At 46.8% G+C, this 24,231-nt stretch overlaps 1 protein-coding gene across 3 annotated transcripts in view; it reads right to left on the bottom strand.

Moving 5' to 3' along the window:
• Positions 1-24,231, bottom strand: part of PARN (poly(A)-specific ribonuclease) — a 189,568-nt gene that overhangs the window by 152,838 nt on the left and 12,499 nt on the right. For all 3 annotated transcript variants that reach the window (XM_047780458.1, XM_047780459.1, XM_047780457.1), the window contains 6 exons: positions 17,362-17,422; positions 9,992-10,157; positions 9,239-9,304; positions 7,020-7,058; positions 5,505-5,547; positions 3,199-3,279 (listed from right to left, as the gene is read on the bottom strand). In XM_047780458.1, coding sequence (XP_047636414.1) covers positions 3,199-3,279; positions 5,505-5,547; positions 7,020-7,058; positions 9,239-9,304; positions 9,992-10,157; positions 17,362-17,422 — 456 coding nt within the window. The remainder of the gene's footprint in view (positions 1-3,198; positions 3,280-5,504; positions 5,548-7,019; positions 7,059-9,238; positions 9,305-9,991; positions 10,158-17,361; positions 17,423-24,231) is intronic.

The raw sequence follows: 24,231 nt of genomic DNA, 5'->3' as shown, positions 1-24,231 counted from the left end.
CCCTGGCGGGGATGCAGAGAAGCTGGAACACTTGCGCCCTGTCAGTGGGAATGGCAAGTGGTACTGTCGCTGTGGAAAACGGCCAATGCGCGGCGGCTCTTCAAAAAAAATTAAAAACAGGATCCCGATATGATCCAGCAATTCCACTCCTGGGTATTTACCCTAAGAAACTGAATGCAAGGACTCAAAGAGATACTTACACACCCGCGTTCAGAGCAGCAACAGTCACAAGAACCAAAAGGTAGAAGCAACACAAGTGTCCATCGACAAACAAATGGATAAAAGGCAGCCTCCGGGGCACCATTCCCAGCCTTTAAAAGGAAATCCTGGAGTTCCCGTCATGGCACAGCAGAAGCCAATCTGGCTATGAACCATGAGGTTGTGGGCTCAATCCCTGGCCTCACTCAGTGGGTTAAGGATCTGGTGTTGCCAAGAGTTGTGGTGTAGGTTGCAGACGCGGCTCGGATCCCAAGTTGGCTGTGGCTGTGGCCGGCAGCTGTAGCTCCGACTGGACCCCTAGCCTGGGAACCTCCATAGGCCGTGGGTGCAGGCCTAAAAAGCAAAAAAAATAAAATAAAATAAATTTTAAAAATAAAAAGGAAAGGAAATTCTGACACAGGTTATAGTATAGATGAACCAAAAGTGCATTATGCTGAGAGAACTAGGCAAGTAACAAAAAAGACAAGTACTATATGATTCCACTTGTATGTATGATTCCACTTATAAGAGGAGTAAATTCACAGACAGGAGGTAGAGTGGTGGTTGCCGGGGACTTGGGGGCAGGGAGAATGGGGAGGGACTGCTTAATGGGTATCCAGTGTCAGTTCTGCAAGTTGACAAGAGTTCTGGAGATGGGCGGTGGCGATGGCTGCACGGCGATGTGAGTGTATCTGAGAGTGCAGCACTGCACACTTCAACATGCTGAAGATGATCAAGCGTATGGTATACATTTTACCACAATTTTTTTTTTTTTAATTTTAAAGAGTATTTTTAGGAGTTCCCGTCATGGCTCAGTGGTTAACAAATCTGACGAGGAACCATGAGGTTGCGGGTTTGATCCCTGGCCTTGCTCAGTGGGTTAAGGATCCGACGTTGCCGTGAGCTGTGGTGTAGATTGCAGATGCAGCTCAGATCTGGCGTTGCTGTGGCTGTGGCAGAGGCCGGTGGCTACAGCTCCGATTCGACCCCTAGCCTGGGAACCTCCATATGCCGCAGGTGCAGCCCTCAAAAGACAGAAGATGAAAAAAAAAAAAAAGGGTATTTTTAAAAAGAAAGAAAGAAGAGTTCCCTGGTGGCCTAGTAGTTAAGGATCTGACATTGTCAGTCCCTGCTGTGGTGCAGTTTGATCCCTGGACCAGGAACTTCCACATGCCATGGGCAAGGCCAAAAAAGAAAGAAAGAAAAGGAAAAAAACCTACTCCCAAGGCTAAACCCAAGCCACACCTCAGTCCTTATCCTACCTCTCCTGGACATCAGACACTGTCAACATGCCTCCTTCCAGCATTCTCTCCCTGGGCTGCTGTCACAATAACCTCCGGGCACAGCTCCCCACTTCTGTCCACCACTCAAGTGCTGGTGGTCAGCAGGCTCCGACCGGGGCCCCCTCCTTCCTCATGCACCTGACAGGGGCGCTCATCCAGCCCTGGTCTCTGCAGACGACAACCAGGCCAGCCCTCGCCCCGCTCCCGAACCCCAGCTCAACACTCTGCTGACAGGACAACCCACCCTCGGATGCCCCAACGACGCCTGAAATCTTGGGTCAACAGCAGAATGTGACACCTTCGTCCACTGCAGTGGGACAGCCTTGCCTCAGGGTAGAACAGCCAGGGGAGGAAGGGAGGCAGAGGCTGAGGGGTGGCTGGGGGGCCATTTCCCACCCGCCTTCCTCTCTCTGGGTGGGGGCGGGGGGGGCTGCCAGGAGACAGCTCCTCACTGCCGGCTGGGTTCTGACACCTTTCTGCCACCACCTTTTCAGGATGGAGCTACAGCACATGAAAGCACTGAGCTACAGACTAGAGTCAGGTCCTCGGAGGGGTACCCACAACTCACACCCCTTGTTCCAGTGTCATCTTTCTGGCATGTGGACCAACTGGCACCTTTGGCTGACCTTCCTTATCAAGTATCTAAACCCACGGAGGCGTGTGGTGTCTTTGCTGATGGAATTCGTCTAGTGTGGCCGTGCTTTATGCATGTATGAACCTGACATCCTCGGTGCCCCAAGCCCACTCCCGGCCTCCTCCACCTCTCGCCCCGGCCCACCCCCTCGACAGGGACTGACATCAGGCTACCCAGCTGCTCCAGCATCTCCCCCTCCTCCCCTCCTCGTTCACCACCCACACCCAGTCACAGACGCCCCGGATTCCACCATCCACACATTTCCTGACGCCGCCACAACTGCGGCTGCCTCTCCTGTTGCAGGGCACTCACATCCCTTCGAGAGCCCACTGCACACCTAAGGTATCCCTGCGTCCACTCTTACTCATTCGAACCCACCCCCCGGGTGACAAGGGATGACAACCAGGGGGAGGGTCCAACAGTGCAAATACAGCCACGAATCCTCATCTGCCGAATCACAGCATCGGAGCTGGGTTTTAGGAAAACCACTGGAGTTCCCGTTGTGGCGCAGTGGTTAACGAATCCAACTAGGAACCATGAGGTTGTGGGTTCGGTCCCTGCCCTTGCTCAGTGGGTTAACGATCCGGCGTTGCCGTGAGCTGTGGTGTAGGCTGCAGACGCGGCTTGGATCCAACGTTGCTGTGGCTCTGGTGTAGGCCGGTGGCTACAGCTCCGATTCGACCCCTAGCCTGGGAACCTCCATATGCCGTGGGAGTGGCCCAAGAAATGGCAAAAAGACAAAAGAAAAACAAAAAAAAGGAAAACCACTAACTGTGCCTGAAGTTAGACACGGTGATGTCAATTAATCAATGGGCAGCAATGCGCAGTGACACACAATGGGAATGACAAACACAAATTCTTCCCACAAGACTGCTTCAGTGAAGACCAGCTGACCATAATGCCAGCCTCACTTTGTTGGCTACGTCTAAATCCTGAGCTGTAAGCCCCCCTCATTCCCTTCTGGGTCTTATCACGGACTCAATTCTTCTACAGTGGAAAACTATTCACTTAATTGGATTCAACAGAGGATCCACAACTCTGTTGCCAGGTCTCACCCAAAGGAAACGAACATCACTCAATCACCTGTTCTTTGGCTTGTTTCTGCTGCTCTCTTCTTTTGCGTTCTTCTTCATCCACTTTGCTGATAACAATATATCGCTCTTTCTAAAAGACATAAAGCAGATATAGAATTTTCTGGAAAACAACTTGAGTGCCCTTCCGCCCCAAAGTCAGGTTCTGCTACTAACAGAAATTTTAATTTTATCACTGCAAACACTTTCATGGGCTAAACACACTAAAAGCATTCTGAAATGCTACCCAAAGTTGAGGTGATGCTTTACAAACCAAAATTCAGCCCCCGTATTTTTCCATGACATTTTCCCATGGTTTATTAACACACCTTAACAGACATCTATTATAATTATCAACAAACTGAAAATAAGACACTCCATAATGGCAGATCCCATTGTGGCTCAGTGGTAACAAACCCGACTAGTATTCAGGAGGATGCTGGTTTGATCCCTGGCCTCGCTCAGTGGGTTAAGGATCTGGTGTTGCCGTGAGCTGTGGCATGAGACGAGGCTCGAATCCTGCATTGCTATGGCTGTGGAGTAGGCCGGCAGTTGCAGCTCCAATTCGACCCCTAGCCTGGGAACCTTCACATGCCACAGGTGTAGCCCTAAAATGCAGAAAAATTTTTAAAAAGACACTCTATAATGAACACTAAGATGCTGCATTTGAACATGAAATGTTACATAGTTGATTCAAAATAAAATTTCTAGGAGTTTCCGCTGTGGTGCAGTGGGTTAATGACCTGGCTTGTCTCTCTGGAGGCAATGGTTGGAACCCTGGCCTAGTGCGGTGAGTTAAGAATCCAGCATTGCTGCAGCTCTGGTGTAGGTAGCAGCTGCAGCTGGGATTCGATCCCTGGCCAAGGAACTTCCAAATACCTTGGACGCAGCCAAAAAAATAAAAAACAAAATAAAATTTCTATTTAATCAATAAAAATGTTAAACCACTATGTTGCACAACCTGAAACTAATGTAATACCAGAAATCAACTACATCTCAATAAAAATATTTCTACGTCATATTTCATTAACATAAGAAAAAAATTCTGGGTTTTCTGGTAACCTGTCAGATAATAAGAACCTTCTTTCTAACATACTGCATTTTATATCAAACACATCGTAAAACCTCCCGTCAGGAGTTCCCATCGTGGCTCAGCAGTAACAAACCCAAGTAGTGTCCATGAGGATTTGGGTTCACTCCCTGGCCTCGATCAGTGGGTTAAGGATCCAGTGTTGCCAGGAGCTGTGGTGTAGGTCGCAGATGAGGCTTGGATCTGCCATTGCTGTGGCTGTGGTGTAGGCTGGTGCTGGCAGCTCCAATTCCATCCCTAGCCTGGGAACCTTCATATGCTGCTGGTGCGGCCCTAAAAAGAAAAAAAGAAAAAAAAAACCTACAATGTCAGAGTTTGTGATTTATCTTCTAGCAAGCTTTAATTTACTCAATCTCTTATTTAACTAGATATCTGAGTTACAAACAAGAATTAAATTCTGAAGAAGTTCTACAAAAGGAACCCACCCTCAGCCCACCATTACTGATCATGGCTCTGTCAGAGCATCCTGGGAGCATGACGATGGCCGAGCTTATGACCGGATTCTAAAATTAAATTTTACTGGGCCTGGAGTTCCCGTCGTGGCGCAGCAGAGGTGAATCTGACTAGGAACCATGAGGTTTCGGGTTCGATCTCTGGCCTCGCTCAGTGGGTTAAGGATCCGGTGTTGCCCTGAGCTGTGGTGTAGGTTGCAGACTCGGCTCAGATCAGGTGTTGCTGTGGCTGTGGTGTAGGCCGGCAGCTGTAGCTCTGATTAGACCCCTAGACTGGGAACCTCCATATGCCACAGGTGCCGTCCTAAAAAGCAAAAAAAAAAAAAAAAAAAAACCCACTTTAGTGACCCATGTAACAGAAAGTGGTAATTACATGCATACTACACATATCAGTCTTCTGCAAGAGTAAGAACATACATTTGCACACTTTCAAGTTTACAAAGCATGTTAACTTCCATCCACACATTTGACCGCTATTTTTTATTTTTTATGTTTTTGTCTTTTGTCCCCCGAGCCATGACGGGAACTCCTGATCACCATATTTTAAAAAGCTGTGAGGTGGGCACAGATCACCACTGCCATGCTCATGCCTAACACGCAAATGAGGAAGGCAAGGTGTGCAGGGGGGAGATGACTTGCCCAACGTCACCTGGCTCCTCCTGAGCAGAGCCAAAGAGTAAACTCTGACGTTCAACCATCGATTGAATTTTTGCATTTGCGTGCTGCTGCATGGGTTTGATGCATTTAATGATGGACCTGGATAATTCCTGGGGTTACCTTTTCAGTTTCCAAAGTCTCAACATGAATGCCTTTGGGATACCTAAAGAAAAAAAGAAAATATAGCATCTTAGATGGGACAATGACAGCTGAAACCCTGAGTATTTTAAAAGCCTCTATATAGCTACAACTTCACTACATACGTTTTATTAAGTATGAAATAAATATTACCACGAGGAAGACTTCAGCGTATGCCTAGCCCATAATATTGCAGGTACCCAATGCTTCTCTGTCTCTGCTCTTGTAACAGGAATGATGACAAGTTCATCTGTTTAGGGCTTGGGCATCTTCTGACATGTCACGCATCATGTCATGCAGTCAACTCCTTACTACATAATCAAATTTTGCTTGTAAATATAACAAAGCTTACTTCCTAAGTGACATGCTGAAGGTCTTTTTGGATGGTATGGGTGTGCTTAGGGGAGGGCTGAGATGAGTAACTCTGTGGTAAGCTGGCACAATTGGTGGCATCAGCCAAGGAGAAGAATCTAGAACCCAGGTGGAATGTGTTGCAAGGATAACAGGAGAGGAAAGGAGCCTGGTAATGACAATGGTCAAAGACAAGGCCCAGTATATATGCCACTGGCAGATGTTAATGAAAGAATAAGAACCCCAAACAGGAATTCCCATCATGGCTCAGCAGGTAACGAACCGGACTAGTATCCATGAGGACTTGGGTTCCATCCCTGGCCTCGCTCAGTAGGTTAAGGATCTGGCGTTGCCATAAGCTGTGGTGTAGGTCGCAGATGCGGCTCAGATCCTGCGTTGCTGTGGCTGTGGTGTAGGCCGGCAGCTGTAGCTCTGATCGAATCCCTAGCCTGTGAACCTCCATATGCCTTGGATACGGCCCTAAAAAGAAACATACACACACCAAAAAGAACCCCAAACAAAGTCAAATGCAAACATCTCTCTGTCCAATTCTGATATCCAATTTTTGGATTTGAGATCCACTTGAAACTTAAACTAATGGAAACACTTCCAGAAAAAATGCTCACTCAAAATTTTGGATATTATTTTAGGGGATTCATGGACCACCTGAAACCTACCCATGGTCTAAATGCTGCTTTAGAAAAGGCATTCACCTGAATTATTTCCCAGGTCTTAAAACCAAATCCTTACTGTATCTCTTCCAAGAACGCAAACACCACACACCTATCACAACACCGAAAATCAATTACACGTCAATAAACCTTTAAAAAATGAAAAGACAAACAAAAAACCACGACACACCTAGAAGTTAATGGACAGGCCAAAGCGAGCGTTAAAAGAAAATTTTAAAGGCACCTATGAGGAGCCAACAACAAAGAAAATAAATTAAGTGGATATTCAGCTTGAGAAATTAGGGGGAAATAATGAAAATAAATAAATAAATAAAGCACCGCCCAAGGACATGAAATGGTCAAATCACTGAGAACAGAAGAATGTTAAAAATGAAGTAGGAGCAAAAAAAAACACATTTTGTTTTTAAACCGGAGGTCCCTCCCAGAGCTCGCATGCATAACACTCAACACTTACTTCCAGCTCAAAGTCTGATAAATCAGTTTTCTTTGGAACCTATAAAAACAAGTGAAAGGGTATTAATTTTGGCTCCTTGCAGGGAAAGGTCACACCGATCAAGCCCTGGCTGCAGGTCCCCCCCCCCGCCGCCCCCTCGCGAATGACACCAGGATGTGAGGCCCCCTCCTTCGTCCGCACGCTCTTCAGCACTGCACTCGGCCCCGAGAGAAGAGGCCCAAGTTCTCGTCTAACCAAGGCATCCATGCCTGTGGCTGCACCAACAGAGTTTTGAGGAGACAGATGCGCGAAAACACTTGGGTCGAGCTAGTCACAGAGGAAGAGCAACGGAGGGTGTTTGAGTTACCAACTTCTTGAAACACTGATGTTTTTTACTAAGAGAGAGATTAAAAGGATAGATGTACAGAGGTCCCGTTGTGGCTCAGCGGTAATGAACCTGACTAGGATCCATGAGGATGGGGGTTTGGTCCCTGGCCTCGCTCAGGGGGTTAAGGATTCAGCGTTGCCAGGAACTGTGGTGTAGACCGCAGACGCGGCTTGGATCCCACATGGCTGTGGCTGCAGTGTCGGCCGGCAGCTGCAGCTCCAGTTTGACCCCTAGCCTGGGACCTTCCACATGCTGCGTGTGCAGCCCTAAAAAAAAAAAAAACAAAACACTATGCTAAGTGAAGTAAGTCAGGCAGAGAAAGACCATACTGTATGGCATCGCTTGTCTATGTGGGATCTGAAAAACAAACTAAAGAATATAACAAAAAGGAAAGAGACTCACGGGTACAGAGAACAAACCAGTGGTTACCGGGGGAAGAGGGAAGGGGGCAGGGGCAAGATTCAAGGAGGGGATTAAGAGGTACAAACTATTACGTATAAAATAAGTCAGCTACAGGGGTTCCCGTCGTGGCTCAGTGGACAACGAATCCGACGAGGCACCATGAGGTTGCGGGTTTGATCCCTGGCCTCAATCAGTGGGTTAAGGATCCGGCATTGCCGAGAGCTGGGGTGTAGGTCGAAGATGCGGCTCGCATCCCGTGTTGCAGTGGCTGTGGCGCACATCAGAGGCTACAGCCCTGATTTGCCCCCTAGCCTGGGAACCTCCACATGCCGAGGTTGTGGCCCTAGAAAAAGACAAAAAAGTAAGCTACAGAGAAATGCTGTACAACACAGGGAATATAGTCAATCTTTTATAATAATTATAAACGGAATATAACCTTTAAAAATTGTGAACCACTATGTTATACATCTGTAACTTATGTAATATCATGCCTAAATTATATCTCAATAATAAAAAAAATTTTGAAGTGATAGAAGTAGCCTGGCAGTGCATTCTGCTCTTTGGAAGCCTTTATATCTTTTTTTTTTTTTTTTGTCATTTTTGCTATTTCTTGGACCGCTCCCGCAGCACATGGAGGTTCCCAGGCTAGGGGTCGAATCGGAGCTGTAGTCTCCGGCCTACGCCAGAGCCACAGCAACGTGGGATCTGAGCCGCATCTGCGACCTACACCACAGCTCACGGCAACGCTGGATCATTAACCCACTGAGCAAGGGCAGGGACCGAACCCGCAACCTCATGGTTCCTAGTCGGATTCGTTAACCACTGCGCCACGACGGGAACTCCTGGAAGCCTTTATGTCTTAAGCACACCTCGAGGCATAATTTAAATTATGCCTCGAGGCACTCTTGAGCATAATTTAAAGCAATGAAGCAATGTTGCACAATTTCTCCCATGGAGGACGAGACAAAGCATTCTTCACTGTCTTGTACACCAGGGTCCCCACTGTGTCAGTGCTAAACTTAGTGCTGGAATCTTAGGAACGTACCTCTAATAAAAAGACTATTTATGAAATATGCATGTGTTCTCTTTTTTTTGGCTTTTTTTTTTTTTTTTTGGCTTTCCAGGGCCGCTCCCGAGGCATATGGAGGTTCCCAGGAAAGGGGTCGAAACAGAGCTACAGCTTCTGGCCAACACCACAGCCACAACAACAACAGATCCGAGCCGCGTCTGCGACCTACACCACAGCTCACAGCAACGCCAGATCCTCAGCCCACTGAGCGAGGCCAGGGATTGAACCCGCATCCTCATGGATCCCAGTCGGGTTTGTTAACCCCTGAGCCCCAATGGGAACTCCTGAATATGTTCTTAAAAAACCAAATGGAGCACATGTCAGAAATCATCTACCTTTCCAAAAAAAAAAGGTCACGTGAAAATATTCCGGGCAACTAACCCAGTACACGGCTCCAGATCCAAGTTCCTGTTTTCTTCACTTTGTAATAAATCTTCTATTTTTTCTCTGAGGAATGAGAATAAAAACACGACTGTCAGTATTACTCAGGCATGAAGTTATCAACCAAGAGAATCATCGCACACAAAGCAACAGGACTCCAAGAACATATGACAATGTGACTTCACCAAATCGTGTCACAATTTTTTAGTTCAGTACGGCTTTAAGAAAAAAACGTGATTTGGGCATATTCTTTCCGTTGCTGTTATTAATGAGCTAGTGACAGCGTCTCAAGGATTCATCAATACAAGTGATTGACTTTCTTACTTTCTTAATAAAGCAACGACGCTCGTAACACGACTGAGCAAACCTAGACGCTCTTCCAGCGACATGTCTGCTTGTCAGAAACTTTACCACAAGAGAAAAAAACACGGACACGCTGCAAATAACTGGCTGGGCCTGCATCATTCCTCTGCCTGCCAGGAAACGAGACAGTGCAGGAGATCCGCCCACTTGCCAGAACAGTCTCTGGCCTGGGGACACATGGGAAGTTTAAGCACAGTGCACAGAACTTGACCGACAATTAACGGCCGTTACACAAACTCAGACACTCCACAGTTAAACCCTGCCACACACAACATCACACCTCTGTGTACACCGTGTGTGTGTGTGTGAGCACAAGCCTGAGATACAGGTGCCAGCCCTGCCCCAATCCACAGGACCCGATGCGCGTTTGGTTTCGGTTTAGGAACTTACACCACTTGGTCAATGAACTTCTTCTGATCCTCCGGAATCGCCACGGGACACTTTGAAGTGTTAGGAGACGCGTACGAGAGAGCACCCGCGCCATTGGACTGTAGCCGCTTCTCATCATACTGCTCTCTTAACTGTCTTTCTTCTTCCTGGTTTAAGTATGGAATTCCTGAACATAGTTTTGAAAAGAATGCATTAGCAGAAGTAAATGTCTAACATAAAAAAACTTTTAACAAACCAGAGTCTGAAAGACTCAGGAAAGACCTACCATGTTTAACTACCGCTTAAGAAATCAAAGGAAAAAGCAAATCATTTTGAAATATGTTTTGTCTGTTCATTCACTCATCCACTCTTCTTTCAACAAACTTGGTTTGGCACTGAAGCTGTGCCAGGCACTGGACCAGGCACCAATGAGCTCACCGTGAACAAGGCAGACGTGTCCTGCTCTGCAGTGAAGGAAATGACCTTAGATATGACAACCAGAGAAGGCCACCAGGAGGGAAGACCCAGAGGGTAAGAATGAATCAGACAGGAAGGAGCTGGAGGGAGAACATTTCAAGCAGGGAATGAGCATAAACACCCAGAGGATGGAAACAGCTTGGAATGTTCCAAAAACAGCAAGGAAGCTGGTGCGACTTGAATATAGTGAGCAAGAGAATGGTGAAATGTCAGGTTGGAAAGGATGCGGTAAGATTACCCAGGCCCTTGAGGGCGCGGAAAGAATTTACTTTATTCCAAGAGCAATGAGATGCCACTGGAAGGTTTTAATCATATTACCTGCTCCATGTTTTTAAAAGATCATTTGACTCCTGGGAGTGAAAGCAGGGAGATGAGTGAGAAGGAACTGGCCACTGAAGTTGTCCAGGCAAGAGATAACCACTTAGATCAGGGGTCAGCTCATTTTTTCTTAAAGGGACAAATGATAAATGTTTTAGGCTTGTGGGCCATACAGGGATCTCTGCTCCAACTATTCAACTCTGATCTTTGTAACATGAAAATGGTCACACACACAATGGGTAAATGAATGGGCATGACTGTGTCCCAATAAAGCTTTATTTATAAAATAGACAAAGGGTCACAGCTTGTGACCTCGGCTCACTCTACAGAGATGGAGAGAATGATTCTCAAGACAGGAGAGCTGGAACTTGCCAACAAACTGGCGGCAAGAGAGAAAGGGAAGGGCAAAATCAAAAATGACTTCTGGAGTTCCCATTGTGGCTCAGTGGTTAATGAATCTGCCTAGGAACCATGAGGTTTCAGGTTCAACCCCTGGCCTCGCTCAGTGGGTTAAGGATCTGGCATTCCTGTGAGCTGTAGCGTAGGTCTCAGACATGGCTTGGATCCCGCATTGCTGTGGCTCTGGCGTAGGCCGGCAACTACAGCTCTGATTAAACCCCTAGCCCGGGAACCTCCATATGCCGCGGGAGCGGCCCTAGAAAAGACAAAAAGACAAAAAAAAAAAAAGAAAAAAAGACTTCTAACTATTAAGCTTAAGCAATTGGGAAAACAGTAGGGCCACTTACTGAAATGGGAAAAACTAGGCAGAAAACAGATCTCTGGGGCCTAGCGGAGAAAAATCAAAGGCTACCTGCTGGATGTGTTAAATCGTCTAAAGAGACATAGAGACACAGAAATGAAGAGTTACAGATAGAAGCCTAAAGCTAGAAGAAAGGTGCTGAGATAGAAATTTAGGCATCATCAGGATGTTGGGGGCATTAAGCCATAGGACACTCAACAAACTTTGTAGTAAGAATGATGGAATTAGGAGTTCCTGTCGTGGCTCCATGGTAATGAACCCAACGAGTATCCATGAGGACGAAGGTTTGATCCCTAGCCTTGCTCAGTGGGTTAAGGATCCGGTGTTGCCGTGAGCTACAGTGTCAGTCACAGATGCAGCTTGGATCCCAAGCTGCTGTGGCTGTGGCATAGGCTGGCAGCTGCGCTCCAATTTGACCCCTAGCCTGAGAACAACCATATGCCGTGGGTGCGGCCCTAAAAAGCAAAAAAAAAAAAAAAAAAAGGAATGCTGAAATTGGAAAATCACCATTTGTCAGCAGTAATAACTCTGTGAACCAAGACTCATCAGTGGATGCTAAAGCTAATTGGTGAAAAAGTGATCAACCTTAACAACACCAACAGCTGCAAACCAAAAAGAGTGGACTTACTACCACTCGCCTGTATACTTAGAAAAGGGTAAGGCGATAAATTGTATACGTAATTTTTCACAAATTAAAAGAAAGGTTAATATTATCAGTAATATGACTAACCAATGTCATGCTATGATGCAATAAGCAGCACGCACAGCCGCATCTGCAGTAGTCCTGCCTGAAATGAATGGGTGCATTTCGACTTGTCTGAGGAGGAGTCCAAACTAAGGTGCATAATATAAAATAACTAGCCTCCACTATGCAAAACTGTCTAGGTACTAAAATCAAAGACAAATGGAGAAACTGTTGTGGATCTTAAAAGAGCAAAGCAAGGAGTTCCTGTTGTGGCTCAGCAGGTTAAAAACCTGACATGGTGTCCATGACGACACAGGTTCAATCCCTGGCCTCACTCAGTGGGTTAAGGATCTAGCATTGCCACAAGCTAAAGCATAGGTCACAGATGCAGCTTGGATCCTGCACTGCTGTGGCTGTGGCGTGGGCTGGCAGGTGCAGCTCCAATTCAACCCCTAGCCCGGAAACTTCTATATGCCTCAGGCATGGCTATAAAAAGAAAAATAGAAGTTCCTGTCGTGGTGCAGTGGTTAACGAATCCGACTAGGAACCATGAGGTTGTGGGTTCGATCCCTGGCCTCGATCCATGGGTTAAGGATCCAGCATTGCCGTGAGCTGTGGGGTAGGCCGCAGACTTGCTCAGATCTGGTGTTGCTGTGGCTGTGGTGTAGGCCGGTGGCTACATCTCCAATTCAACCCCTGACCTGGGAACCTCCATAGGCCACGGGTGTGGCCCTAAAAAGACCAAAAAAAAAAAAAAAGTTCAAAAAATCTGCCCCGACATAAATGCCAGTTGAGGATACCTGGAATTTATTTCACAAATTCCCACTAACACTGCTGGGCTGCTGCCTACAATTCCTAACAGAAGTAACAAATTCCGTTCAAGGTTAGGGAGAATATCGATGTGAATTCCAAACTGCCCTCCCCAAGTTCACAGACTCCTGAATTCTATCTATGGCAGGAAGAAAGGTGGCCTGTGGACTAGATTGAAAGGCTCTGTGCTCGAAGCCTGTTTACAAAGGCTGATGGAATGATCAGCAGAAGAGGGGAAACACCCAGGAGAGAGAAGGGCAAACTGGAAGAGCCAATGCCTGACAAGGAGAAAGAGACAAGCCTTCGACAGGTGCAGGGGCTCCACTTTACTATAAGGAGAGAAGCAAAAAGACTGGGCCCGGGTTCGAGGGAGATCTGCAGGTCTGGTAGTGAGAACGCAAAACGGCTCTTCCCTCTTCCTCTTTTTTTTTTTTTGGCCATGCCCAAAGCATGCAGAGGTTCCTCGGCCAGGGATCAAACCAGAGCCAGTAACCCAAGCCACAACAGTGGCAATGCCATGTCCTTAACCACTAGGCCAACAGGGAAATCCCTCTATCTTCATTGAGGCATGGCCATCCCCTAAGTGGGAGGTTTGGAACAGAGATGGAAAAATACAAACATCATGGAATTCCTGCTATGGCTCAGTGGGTTATGAACCCAACTACTATCCATGAGAATATGGGTTTGATCCCTGGCCTTGTTCAGTGGGTTAAGGAGCCTGCATTGCCATGAGCTGGGGTGTAGGTCTCAGACACGACGCGGATCTGGCATTGCTGTGGCCGTGGTGTAGGCTGGCAGGTGCAGCTCTGATTCAACCCCTAGCCTGGGAACTTCCATCTGCCCTGAATGTAGCTGTGGCTGGCAGGTGCAGCTCCAATTTGACCCATAGCCTGGGAACTTCCATATGCTGCAGGTGCAGCCCTAAAAAGCAATTCATATTTATACACACGCACACATCATAAAAAGCTGGAATGGGAATTTCTAACTTAGAAAAGTAGAACTTTAAGAATTTCCATCGTGGCTCAGTAGTTAACAAACCCGACTAGCATCCATGAGGACTCGGGTTCAAACCCTGGCCTCGTTCAGTGATCCGGCATTGCCGTGAGCTATAGTGTAGGTCGCAGACGCAGCCTGGATACTGCGTTGCTGTGGCTGTGGTGTAGGCCGGCTGCTGTAGCTCTGATTGAACCCCTAGCCCAGGAACCTCCGTATGACGCAGGTGCAGTCTTAAAAAAAAAAATGGGGGTATTAAAAAAAGAAAAAAAAAGTAGAGCTTTTGAGCACATCTGAGTCTTTACTCAAATGCTCATGACTGTAATGTGACAAATTAGTTCAGGAGCATCACGTTTTCCACCAATATTCAGAGATGCTCAGAAATAGAGATGGTTGGAGTTCCCTTGTGGTACAGCAGATTAAGGACCTGGTGTTGCCACTGCAGTGGCTTAGGTCATTGGTGTGGCATGAGTTTGATCACTAGACTGGGAACTTCCACATACCACAGGTGCAGCCAAAAAAAAAAGAAAGAAAGAAAAAAGAAATAGAGAAGGTGGATGATTAGATGCAACTGGGGCTGGAACTTTGCCAGACCAGAGCCACAGAGAGGAGCAAGGGCAGGACCAGGTGGACAAGGGCATGGACGGTAACTGACAGTGAAAAGGCAGTGGAGGCTGCGGAAACGAGGCACCTGAGTAAGCGGAGGGGGACAAGAGGTGGTGCTTTACGGAGAAATGCAGGGGGTATGCACAGCTCACTGCTGACAAGACCCAGATGCTACCAAGGGAGCAAGGAACAAGGGGAGGCAGAGGCAAAGACTGCTGGCCACCTCATCAAGAAACAGGCAAGCCAGAGCATTTGCTGGTCCTTCTTGTGGATGCTGAAGTCACCCCGGAGAAGCAGAGAGGTAGGAGAGGAGAGAAAGACAATGAGCCAAAGCCAAGGTTGACGATGAAGCCCAAGCCCAGGAAGTCCTCAGAAAGAGGCCTGGCAGAGGTGGGGACACAGTCCTGGGGAGAAATGTCTATTCCTAAGAGGGAATTTGGGCAGACGGAAAGTGGCACAGAAAAACAAGGATGCCCACTGCTGTCTGGCTGCAGATAGAAAGACGGAGCAGAAACTGCCTGTGCTTGAAAGGCTGCAGGGGGACCAGTGACGGGATGAGTCACCCAGCTCCACTTCAGACAAGGAAGTGAAAGCCACTTCCGAGAGGACCGGCAGGAGAAAAGGGTCAGGGTTTGCAGATCCTGAGGGGAAAGGTTTGATAAGGCCAAAGAGTGAAGGCCTAGGTCAGACTGAGAGTATCAACAACAGCACGGGGACGAGAGTGTCAGGCATAACAGATGGACAGAAAGGCTGATGCACTTGTGACTAAAATATTCCAAGGCCCAACTATAAAACAATGAGAATGAAGGAGCCTCCAATTTGACAGTTTCTCTCCACTTGTGAAAATAAAACCAGCAGGCCAGAAATTACACTTTCATATGAGTCTAGTTAAAGCAGTTGCTTCAAAAGATTTCATTTTTTTTACATTACATTGCTTTCTTAATTTCTTTTTCTATTATAGTTCATTTACAATGTTGTGCCAACTTCTGCTGCACAGCAAAGTGACCCAGTCATGCATATGTGCGCCTTCCTTTTCTTATCTTCCACCATGTTCTACCCCAAGAGACTAGATATAGTTCCCTGTGCTGTACAGTAGGGTCTTGTTGCTTATTCATCCTAAATACAATAGTTTGCATCTACTCACCCCAAACTCCCAGTCCATCCTCACCCCCTCCCCCAAAGATTTCTGCACTTATTTCACTGTAATGTTTTAACCACGTTTGGAACTTATATTTTAAAATGACTTTCAGAGTCGTGTCTGAGCCAAAGGAAATGAATTTTTTTTTTTGTCTTTTTGCTGTTTCTTCGGGCCGCTCCCGCGGCATATGGAGGTTCCCAGGCTAGGGGTCGAATCGGAGCTGTAGCCACCGGCCTACGCCAGAGCCACAACAACACGGGATCCGAGCCGCGTCTGCAACCTACACCACAGCTCACGGCAACGCCAGATCGTTAACCCACTGAGCAAGGGCAGGGACCGAACCCACAACCTCATGGTTCCTAGTCGGATTCGTTAACCACTGTGCCACGACAGGAACTCCAGGAAATGAATTCTTATACCCAAAGTGTGTCATCATCCAACTGGCTCACCCACTAGGTTAAGCAGTTTGGATTCCATTTCAATATTTCCCAAAATCAAAATCATTAATAGAAATAAAGATGCGGCACCTCTAGAGCAATTAAGAAACATGCTATGAGTTCTAAAGGCCTCACAAGGAGATTGCACTGAGGGGAGAGTTTATTTGAAGTCCATGTTCTAGTACTTTCGCTGAGAAAAATCTCCTTCCTTACCACCCTCATTAATACATTGGCCATAGGAAAGCACACCATCCATGAAGACAATTAAGTTAAAAGGAGACGCTGACCTGGGAGTAGCAGGTGCTTAATGCTGCTGGAAAAACCAGAGGTTTGGGGGGAAATAAAAGAAAGCAAGAAAGAAAACCACTCTGGTATCCTCTACCGTCCAGTATTCATTCACTGAATATGTAATGGTCACATCTCTGAAGGGGAACCTCGCTCTGCCACCGGGGATCCAGAAGGGGACAGAGCCCCTCTCCCCAGGGCGCCTGCCAGCCCATCATGCTAGCAAGCGGGCCATCAGGATTGTGCAGTCTATGTAGACTTTTTTCCTCCAAAAGCATCTCCATATTCTGGGAATACAGCTGCTTTTTAAAGTACTACATCATAGCACTTGTCTTACTGACAGAAAACAGAAACACAGTAGTTCCCGTCGTGGCACAGCGGAAACAAATCCGACTAGGAACAATGAGGTTTCGGGTTCGATCCCTGGCCTCACTCAATGGGTTAGGGATCTGGCGTTGCCGTGAGCTGTGGCGTAGGTCGGCGATGTGGCTCGGATCCCGCACTGCTGTGGCTGTGGTGTAGGCCAGCAGTTGCACCTCCAATTGGACCCCTAGCCTGGGAACCTTCATATGCAGCAGGTGCAGCCCTAAAAAAGAAAAAAAAGAAAAGAAAAAAATCAAACAAGTATGCATTCCCCACAGGTGGTCTGCCAGGCGACCAAGTCACACCAGCAGTAGAAGCAGCTCCACTCAATGAGGCAGGAGCTAAAGAAAGAGAGTAGTAGCTGCTCTCCTAGGCAGGGCACGGCGGGCTAGGCTTTCAGAAGGGGCCACACGATGGACTGGAAATCTGAGACTCTGGCTCAGACAGCAGGCACGGAAAGACCATTCTCCACCATATCCAGATTTCCGAGTTCTAAAGAGAGGTCACATATAAGCTTACCGTTGCGAAACACTTTATTAAAATCAAATCCTTGGCTTGCTAGAAAGTCAATGCTTGAGCTCTGAAACAAGAGTAAACAGAACATACATTTGGGTGACGTGCGGGGCAGGCAGAAGAAGAGAAGCAGAGGAGGAACTCAGGTGAGCAAACAAAGGTAACCAGGCAAGCGAGCAGCAGGGCGGCGGCCAGAGGAGAAGGCGGCTCTGCTGCACTGCCCTGAGTCACCCATCCATTCACTGAAACCATCTGGGCTCTGCTCCTTCTTTTTTTTTTTTTTTGTCTTTTTGCTTTTTCTTTTTTTTTTTTGTCTTTTTTTTGCTATTTCTTTGAGCCGCTCCCGTGGCATATGGAGGTTCCCAGGCTAGGGGTCCAATCAGAGCCGAAGCCACCAGCCTACGCCAGAGCCACAGCAATGCGGGATCCGAGCCACATCTGCAACCTACACCACAGCTCATGGCAACACCGGATCCTTAACCCACTGAGCAAGGGCAGGGATCGAACCCACAACCTCATGGTTCCTAGTCGGATTCATTAACCACTGCGTCACGACGGGAACTCCTCTTTTCTAAGGGCTGCTCCCACGGCATACGGAGGTTCCCAGGCAGGGGTCTTCTTCATAGATTATAAAACAAACATCTCTGGAGTTCCCGTCGTGGCTCGGCAGAAATGAATCTGACTAGCATCCATGAGGACACAGCTTTGGTCCCCGGCCTCACTCAGTGGGTTACGGATCCGGCATCGCTGTAAGCTGTGGTGCAGGCAGTAGATACGACTCTGATCCCATGTTGCTGTGGCTGTAGCGTCGGTCAGCAAATGCAGCTCTGAATGGACCCCTAGCCTGGGAACTTCCATGTGTCTCGGGTGCAGCCCTAAAAATACAAAAATATATACATGTGAATCCTTCGTTTCACAACATTTAAGAAAATTTTACTTGGCAAACATATCTTCTCCCAATAGACAGGAAACTCCTGATGGCTGTACTGACCAGCAGACTATAAATAGAAATTAAATGTATTTATAGGAGTGCCTGCTGCGGCACAGCGGGATCAGCGGTGTCTTTGCAGTGCCAGGATGCAGGTTTAACCCCCAGGCCTGGGCACAGTGGGTTAAAAGAATCTGGTGTTGCCACCGCTGTGGTATAGGCTGCAACAGTGGCTCGGATCTGACCCCTGGCCCAGGAACTCCACTTGCTATGGGGCAGCCAGATAAAAAAAAAAAAAATGTATTTATGTTATCTTACCACAGGTTCAAGTTTAAGGGAGCCCATGTGTGCAGGTTACAAAGTATGATCCACCTCAAATTAGATTCTGAAAACCCAAAATCTTAATTGGATGTTCTTAATTGTTTCTTCTCTTTTGGTCTTTTTAGGGACATACCCACAGCATATGGAGGTTCCTAGGCTAGTGGTCGAATCAGAGCTGCAGCCGCCGGCCTACAGCAGAGCCACAGCAACGGAAGATACTGGCTGCTTCTGTGACCTATACCACAGCGCACAGCAACGCCGGATTCTTATCCCACTGAGCAAGGCCAGGCATGAAACCTGCATCCTCATGGATACTAGTCAGATTCGTTTCCTCTGAGCCACGATGGGAACTCCTTAATCAGATGCTCTTTACATTCAATATCAAAATAGGCAAAAATTCCGAGTAATGTGACTTATTAAACACATCTCTCAAACCTAGGTGAAGTCAAAATACATAGGTAAATGTTAATAAAAATATTAAATAACGTTACATAAGAATGGCAAAAATTTCGGAGTTCCCATCGTGGCTCAGTGGTTAACGAACCCGACTAGCATCCATGAAGACGCAGGTTCGATCCCTGACCTTGCTCAATGGGTTACGGATCTGGCGTTGCCGTGAGCTGTGGTGTAGGTCGCAGATGCAGCTCAGACCCTGCATTGCTGTGGTTCTGCTGTAGGCCGGATGTAATAGCTCCAATTCAACCCCTAGCCTAGGAACCTCCATATGCCACTGGTTCGGCCCTAAAAGACCACAAAAAAAAAAAAAAAAAAGAATGGCAAAAATTTCACTAAGTTCTTACTCATGTTAACTAAATAGTGGGAAACATCACTGCTGCTTCTTAGATTTATTCTTGTTTTAAGTCAAAAAACCAATGGGCAGCACACTTGAGTCATTTGAGTCTGCCCGTCCCAGAGCTATCTTTCCTGAATCATACTCCTGAATCACTATGCCATCCGTCTAGACTGGGGGATGCTGCACTAGCACCACTGAACTCATGAGGAGTTCCCTTCACGGCTCAGCAGTTAAGGAACCCGACTAGGATCCATGAGGATGTAGGTTTGATCCCTGGCCTCGCCCCAGGGGTTAAGGACCCAGCACTGCCGTGAACTGTGGTGTAGGTTGAAGACGAGGCTCGGATCCCGCATTGCTGTGGCTGTGGCGTAGACCGGTGGCTACAGCTCCGATTCGACCCCTAGCCTGGTAACCTCCATATGCTGCAGATTAGGCGCTAAAAAGACAAAAAAAAAAAAAGAAAAAGAAAAAAAAAATGACCAATCAACACTTTCACTTTAGAGATGCAGCTGAAGACAAAGCCTTCTACCCTAATGATTTCTTCATGACGACAGAAGGGGAAATGCTCTAAGGCCTCTAGTCTGAGAAAAACTGAACTTCTCCTGAGCCCTGGTTAGTTTTGATCCTATGGGCCACAGAATTATTTCCCCCCTTTTCGTATCCAGTAGGAAGCTCAGGAACAAATAGGTAAGTTTCTTTGGCATGAAATCCGTGTCCTGATCATAAGCCAGTAATCATAACCTCATTTTTCTTTTCTTCCAATTTTTCAATTACTTATTTTTTTAAATCTTATGTTAAAAGGTATTCACCTTTTACGTACTGTGTCTGCTTTCATGTACTGTATGTATCTTTATTAGCCAACACAAATTCTTTTTTTTTTTTTGGCCATTTCTAGGGCCGCACCCGTGGCATGTGGAGGTTCACAGGCTAGGGGTCTAATTGGAGCTGTAGCTGCTGGCCTATGCCACAGCCACAGCAGCGAGGAATCTGAGCCGCATCTGCAACCCACACCACAGCTCAGGGCAACACCGGATCCTTGACCCACTGAGCAAGGCCAGGGATCAAACCCGCAACCTCATGGTTCTTAGTCGGATTCGTTAACCACTGAGCCACGATGGGAACTCCACAAATTCTATTTAAAATATGATGAGATACAAAAAGGCAATCTTGGAGTTCCCACTGTGGTGCAATGAGATCGCAGGCATCTCTGCAGTGCCAGAACACAGGTTCAATCCCCAGCCCAGCATAGCGCGTTAAAGGATCCTGTGGTGTATGTCGCCACTGGGGCTCAGATCTGATTCCTAACCAGGGAACTCCATAGCCTCGGGACAGCCAAAAAGGAAAAATAACAAATAAATAAATAAATAAAAGGAGGAGTTCCCATTGTGGCTCAGAAATAACAAACCAACTAGTATCCACAAGGACGCAGGTTTGAATCCTGGCCCTGCTCAGTGTGTTAAGGATCCACCGCTGCTGTGAACTGTGGTATATAGGTCGTGGATGACGGCTCAGATCTGGTGTTGCTATGGCTACGGAATAGACTGGCAGCTGCAGCTTCGATTCAACCCCTAGCCAGGGAACCTTCACATGCTGCGGGTGCAGCCCTAAAAAGCAAAAAAAAAAAAGATAGAAAGAAAGAAAGAATAAACCCTTTGAACCAACAAAATCTATTTGTGGTTTACTAATCACTGTTTTTTTCCTAAATGTACCATTTTCAGGATTCGGGAGATAAAGTACAGCTATTGGAAAGGACAATTTGAGGCATCTATCAAAATGTTGAATGCATGAATCCTGTAAATCAGCAATTCCCCTTCTAGGAAATCTAGCCTATAAAACATAGCTCCATACACACAAAGACACAATGATGGACACTGACTACAGCATTGTTTAAAAGAGGAAACCAGGAGTTCCCATTGTGGCGCAGTGGTTAACGAATCCGACTAGGAACCATGAGGTTGCGGGTTCAGTCCCTGCCCTTGCTCAGTGGGTTAACGATCCGGCGTTGCCGTGAGCTGTGGTGTAGGTTGCAGACGCGGCTCGGATCCCGCGTTGCTGTGGCTCTGGCGTAGGCCGGTGGCTACAGCTCCGATTCAACCCCTAGCCTGGGAAACCCCATATGACGTGGGAGCAGCCCAAGAAATAGCAATAAGACAAAAAAAAAAAAAAAAAAAGAGGGAAACAAACAATAAATAAATAAATAGGGAACTATTGGAAAGCTTCCAAACTCCTATTAAATAAATCACACAGACCCATACTACAAAGTATGAAGACATTGCGATGAGTGGAAAATGTAAGTTACGTAAAATACAAATGTTAGGGTTCTGTGTATATTAATGAAAAAAGCTAAAATTATGTGTGTGTGTGTATATATATATATATGTAGGCACAGGAGGATATGTACATATGTACATAAAAGGAGTGAAATGGGGGAGTCCCCTTGTGGTGGAGTTGGTTAAGTATCCAGCGTTGTCACTGCAGTGGCTTGGGCAGCTGCCATGGCTTGGGTGGCTCCCATGGCCTGGGTTCAATCCCTGGCTCAGGAACTTCTACATGCCACAGGCGCAGTCAAAAAAGAAAAAAAAAAAAAAGAATTAGGTGGGAGTTCCCATTGCGGCAAAGCCAAAATGAATCCGACTAGTATCCATGAGGATGTAGGTTCAATCCCTAGCCTCACTCAGGGGGTCGGGGATCTGGCATTGCTGTGAGCTGTAGTGTAGGTCAGAGACACAGCCTGCATCCCACATTGCTGTGGCTGTGGTACAGGCCAGCAGCTGCAGCTCTGATTTGACCCCTAGCCTGGGAACTTCCTAAAAAGCAACAACAACAACAGAAAAAGAATTGGGAGTAAAATGGGGAAGGAACTGGCATGGAGAAGAAGTATTTTAAAAAGAAACTCAAAAGAAAGAAACTCATTTTTTACTCGGGAGACAGTAGCAGTGTCTTGACTTTGGGGAGGAGGCGGGGGCTGCATCCACAGCATGTGGAAGTTCCCAGACCAGGGATGGAATCTGCGCCACAGCAGTGACCTGGGTGCTGCAGTGAAGACATTAGATCCTCAACCCACTGTGCCACAAGGGAACTCCCAGCCTTTTCTTTTCTTCTTAGCAATATCTTTATTTTTCAAGTCCATGTAGGTATTTTCTTCTAGGGATTCAACTACAGATGTTCAGCCAGAAAAATGAAGAAGAGGAGGCGAAAACCATGTAGACACTATGCAATACTGCCTGCCGTCCCACTGGATGGGCACATGCTCTGGGAGCACTGGTTCTCAGTCTGCCCATTCCTCCATATCTTGCCTGGTGTGAGCATCTTGCTGTGTGTACAGATGCTTATTTTTTTTCAAAGATCATATCGGATTGTTTTGCACCTCCCTCCTTTAAGAGTAATAAGAGTTTTTTTAAGACTAGACAAATTTTTTTTTTTTTTTGTCTGTTTGCCTTTTCTAGGATCACTCCCACGGCATATGGAGGTTCCCAGGCTAGGGGTCGAATCGGAGCTGTAGCCGCCGGCCTAAGCTAGAGCCACAGCAACATGGGATCCAAGCCCGTCTGCGATCTACACCACAGCTCACGGCAACGCCGGATCCTTAACCCACGGAGCAAAGCCAGGGATCGAACCCACAACCTCATGGTTCCTAGTCAGATTCATTAGCCACTGAGCCACGATGGGAACTCCTAGACAAAATTTTTTGACTAGACACAATTTTCATCCTACTCGCTGACTCCAGGTGCTAACTCCCTTGTGAGATGCAACTCTGCTGCAGTCACAGATATTTTTTTTCTTTTTGTCTTTTCAGGGCCGCATCTGAGGCATATGGAAGTTCCCAGACCAGGGGTTGAATCGGAGCTGCAGCTGCCGGCCTGCACCACAGCTCACAGCAATGCTCCTAACCCAATGAGCGAGGCCAGGGATGGAACCTGCATCCTCATGGATACTAGTTAAGTTCATTACCGCTGAGCCACAACAGGAACTCCACAGAATTTTAAACAAAAGCCATCTTACATGAAGGACAAAAGGAAAAAAAAAGGAAAGGATACTATCATTTGCCTTATGTATACAAATAACAGGTTTACTTACTGAGTCTAAATCTCTTTGCTTTTCCAGACTAGAAAACTGCACCATTTTTATCCCATTGTCCATTTTAAACATCAGTCTCCGACCTGTCTTCAAGTCGATGATGTCTGTCTTTTCTCTAAAAAACGGCTGGCAACTAGAACTGCATGAAGTGTTCCACGTAAAGCCACACAATGGCTGTATACAATGGGTAGGGGTCACTGGATCTGTTTTCAATTCATTTCCTAGAATAACTGTTTGTGTGGCTCTTTTAGGACAAAGCGTCATCCCTAAGGTGTCTTGTTGTCACCGTGTGCATTTGTTTGATTAACCTCTGGCTGAAGCCACGGCCAACCCACTTGAATAACTGTCTTTTGGACAGTTACTGGAAACAACAGCTGGAAAACTCTAGCCACACAATTTCCAAACTGAGCCTATTTTGTTTCTCTCAGTGAAAATCTACAAATCACGAAGGTGACTGGTATATAAGTTAGATGACGTCAAGGTAGGGAAACATCAACTATGGTTTATTCGGCAATTTAAGAAAAATACAGGTTACAAGGCCAAAATTACCTCCTCTTCGGCCCCAGACATACAACTAACGCTCTATTTCATTTGCTCCTATCCTGCCTTATTATAGAAAGAGGCTGACATGACTCAGTCACTCAAAGCCTACCCTCCAGGCTTTCTCAGCTGCATTACCACTTCCACAAGGGAAAAGAGAAAGATGGGAAGACTCCAAAGAACTAGTATTACTGCTTGGAGAGAAGCCTGGGCACAA

This window comes from Phacochoerus africanus, chromosome 5 (genome assembly GCF_016906955.1).
Source record: "Phacochoerus africanus isolate WHEZ1 chromosome 5, ROS_Pafr_v1, whole genome shotgun sequence".
Taxonomy (NCBI): Eukaryota; Metazoa; Chordata; class Mammalia; order Artiodactyla; family Suidae; genus Phacochoerus; species Phacochoerus africanus.
This window is presented reverse-complemented; position numbering and strand designations above follow the sequence as displayed.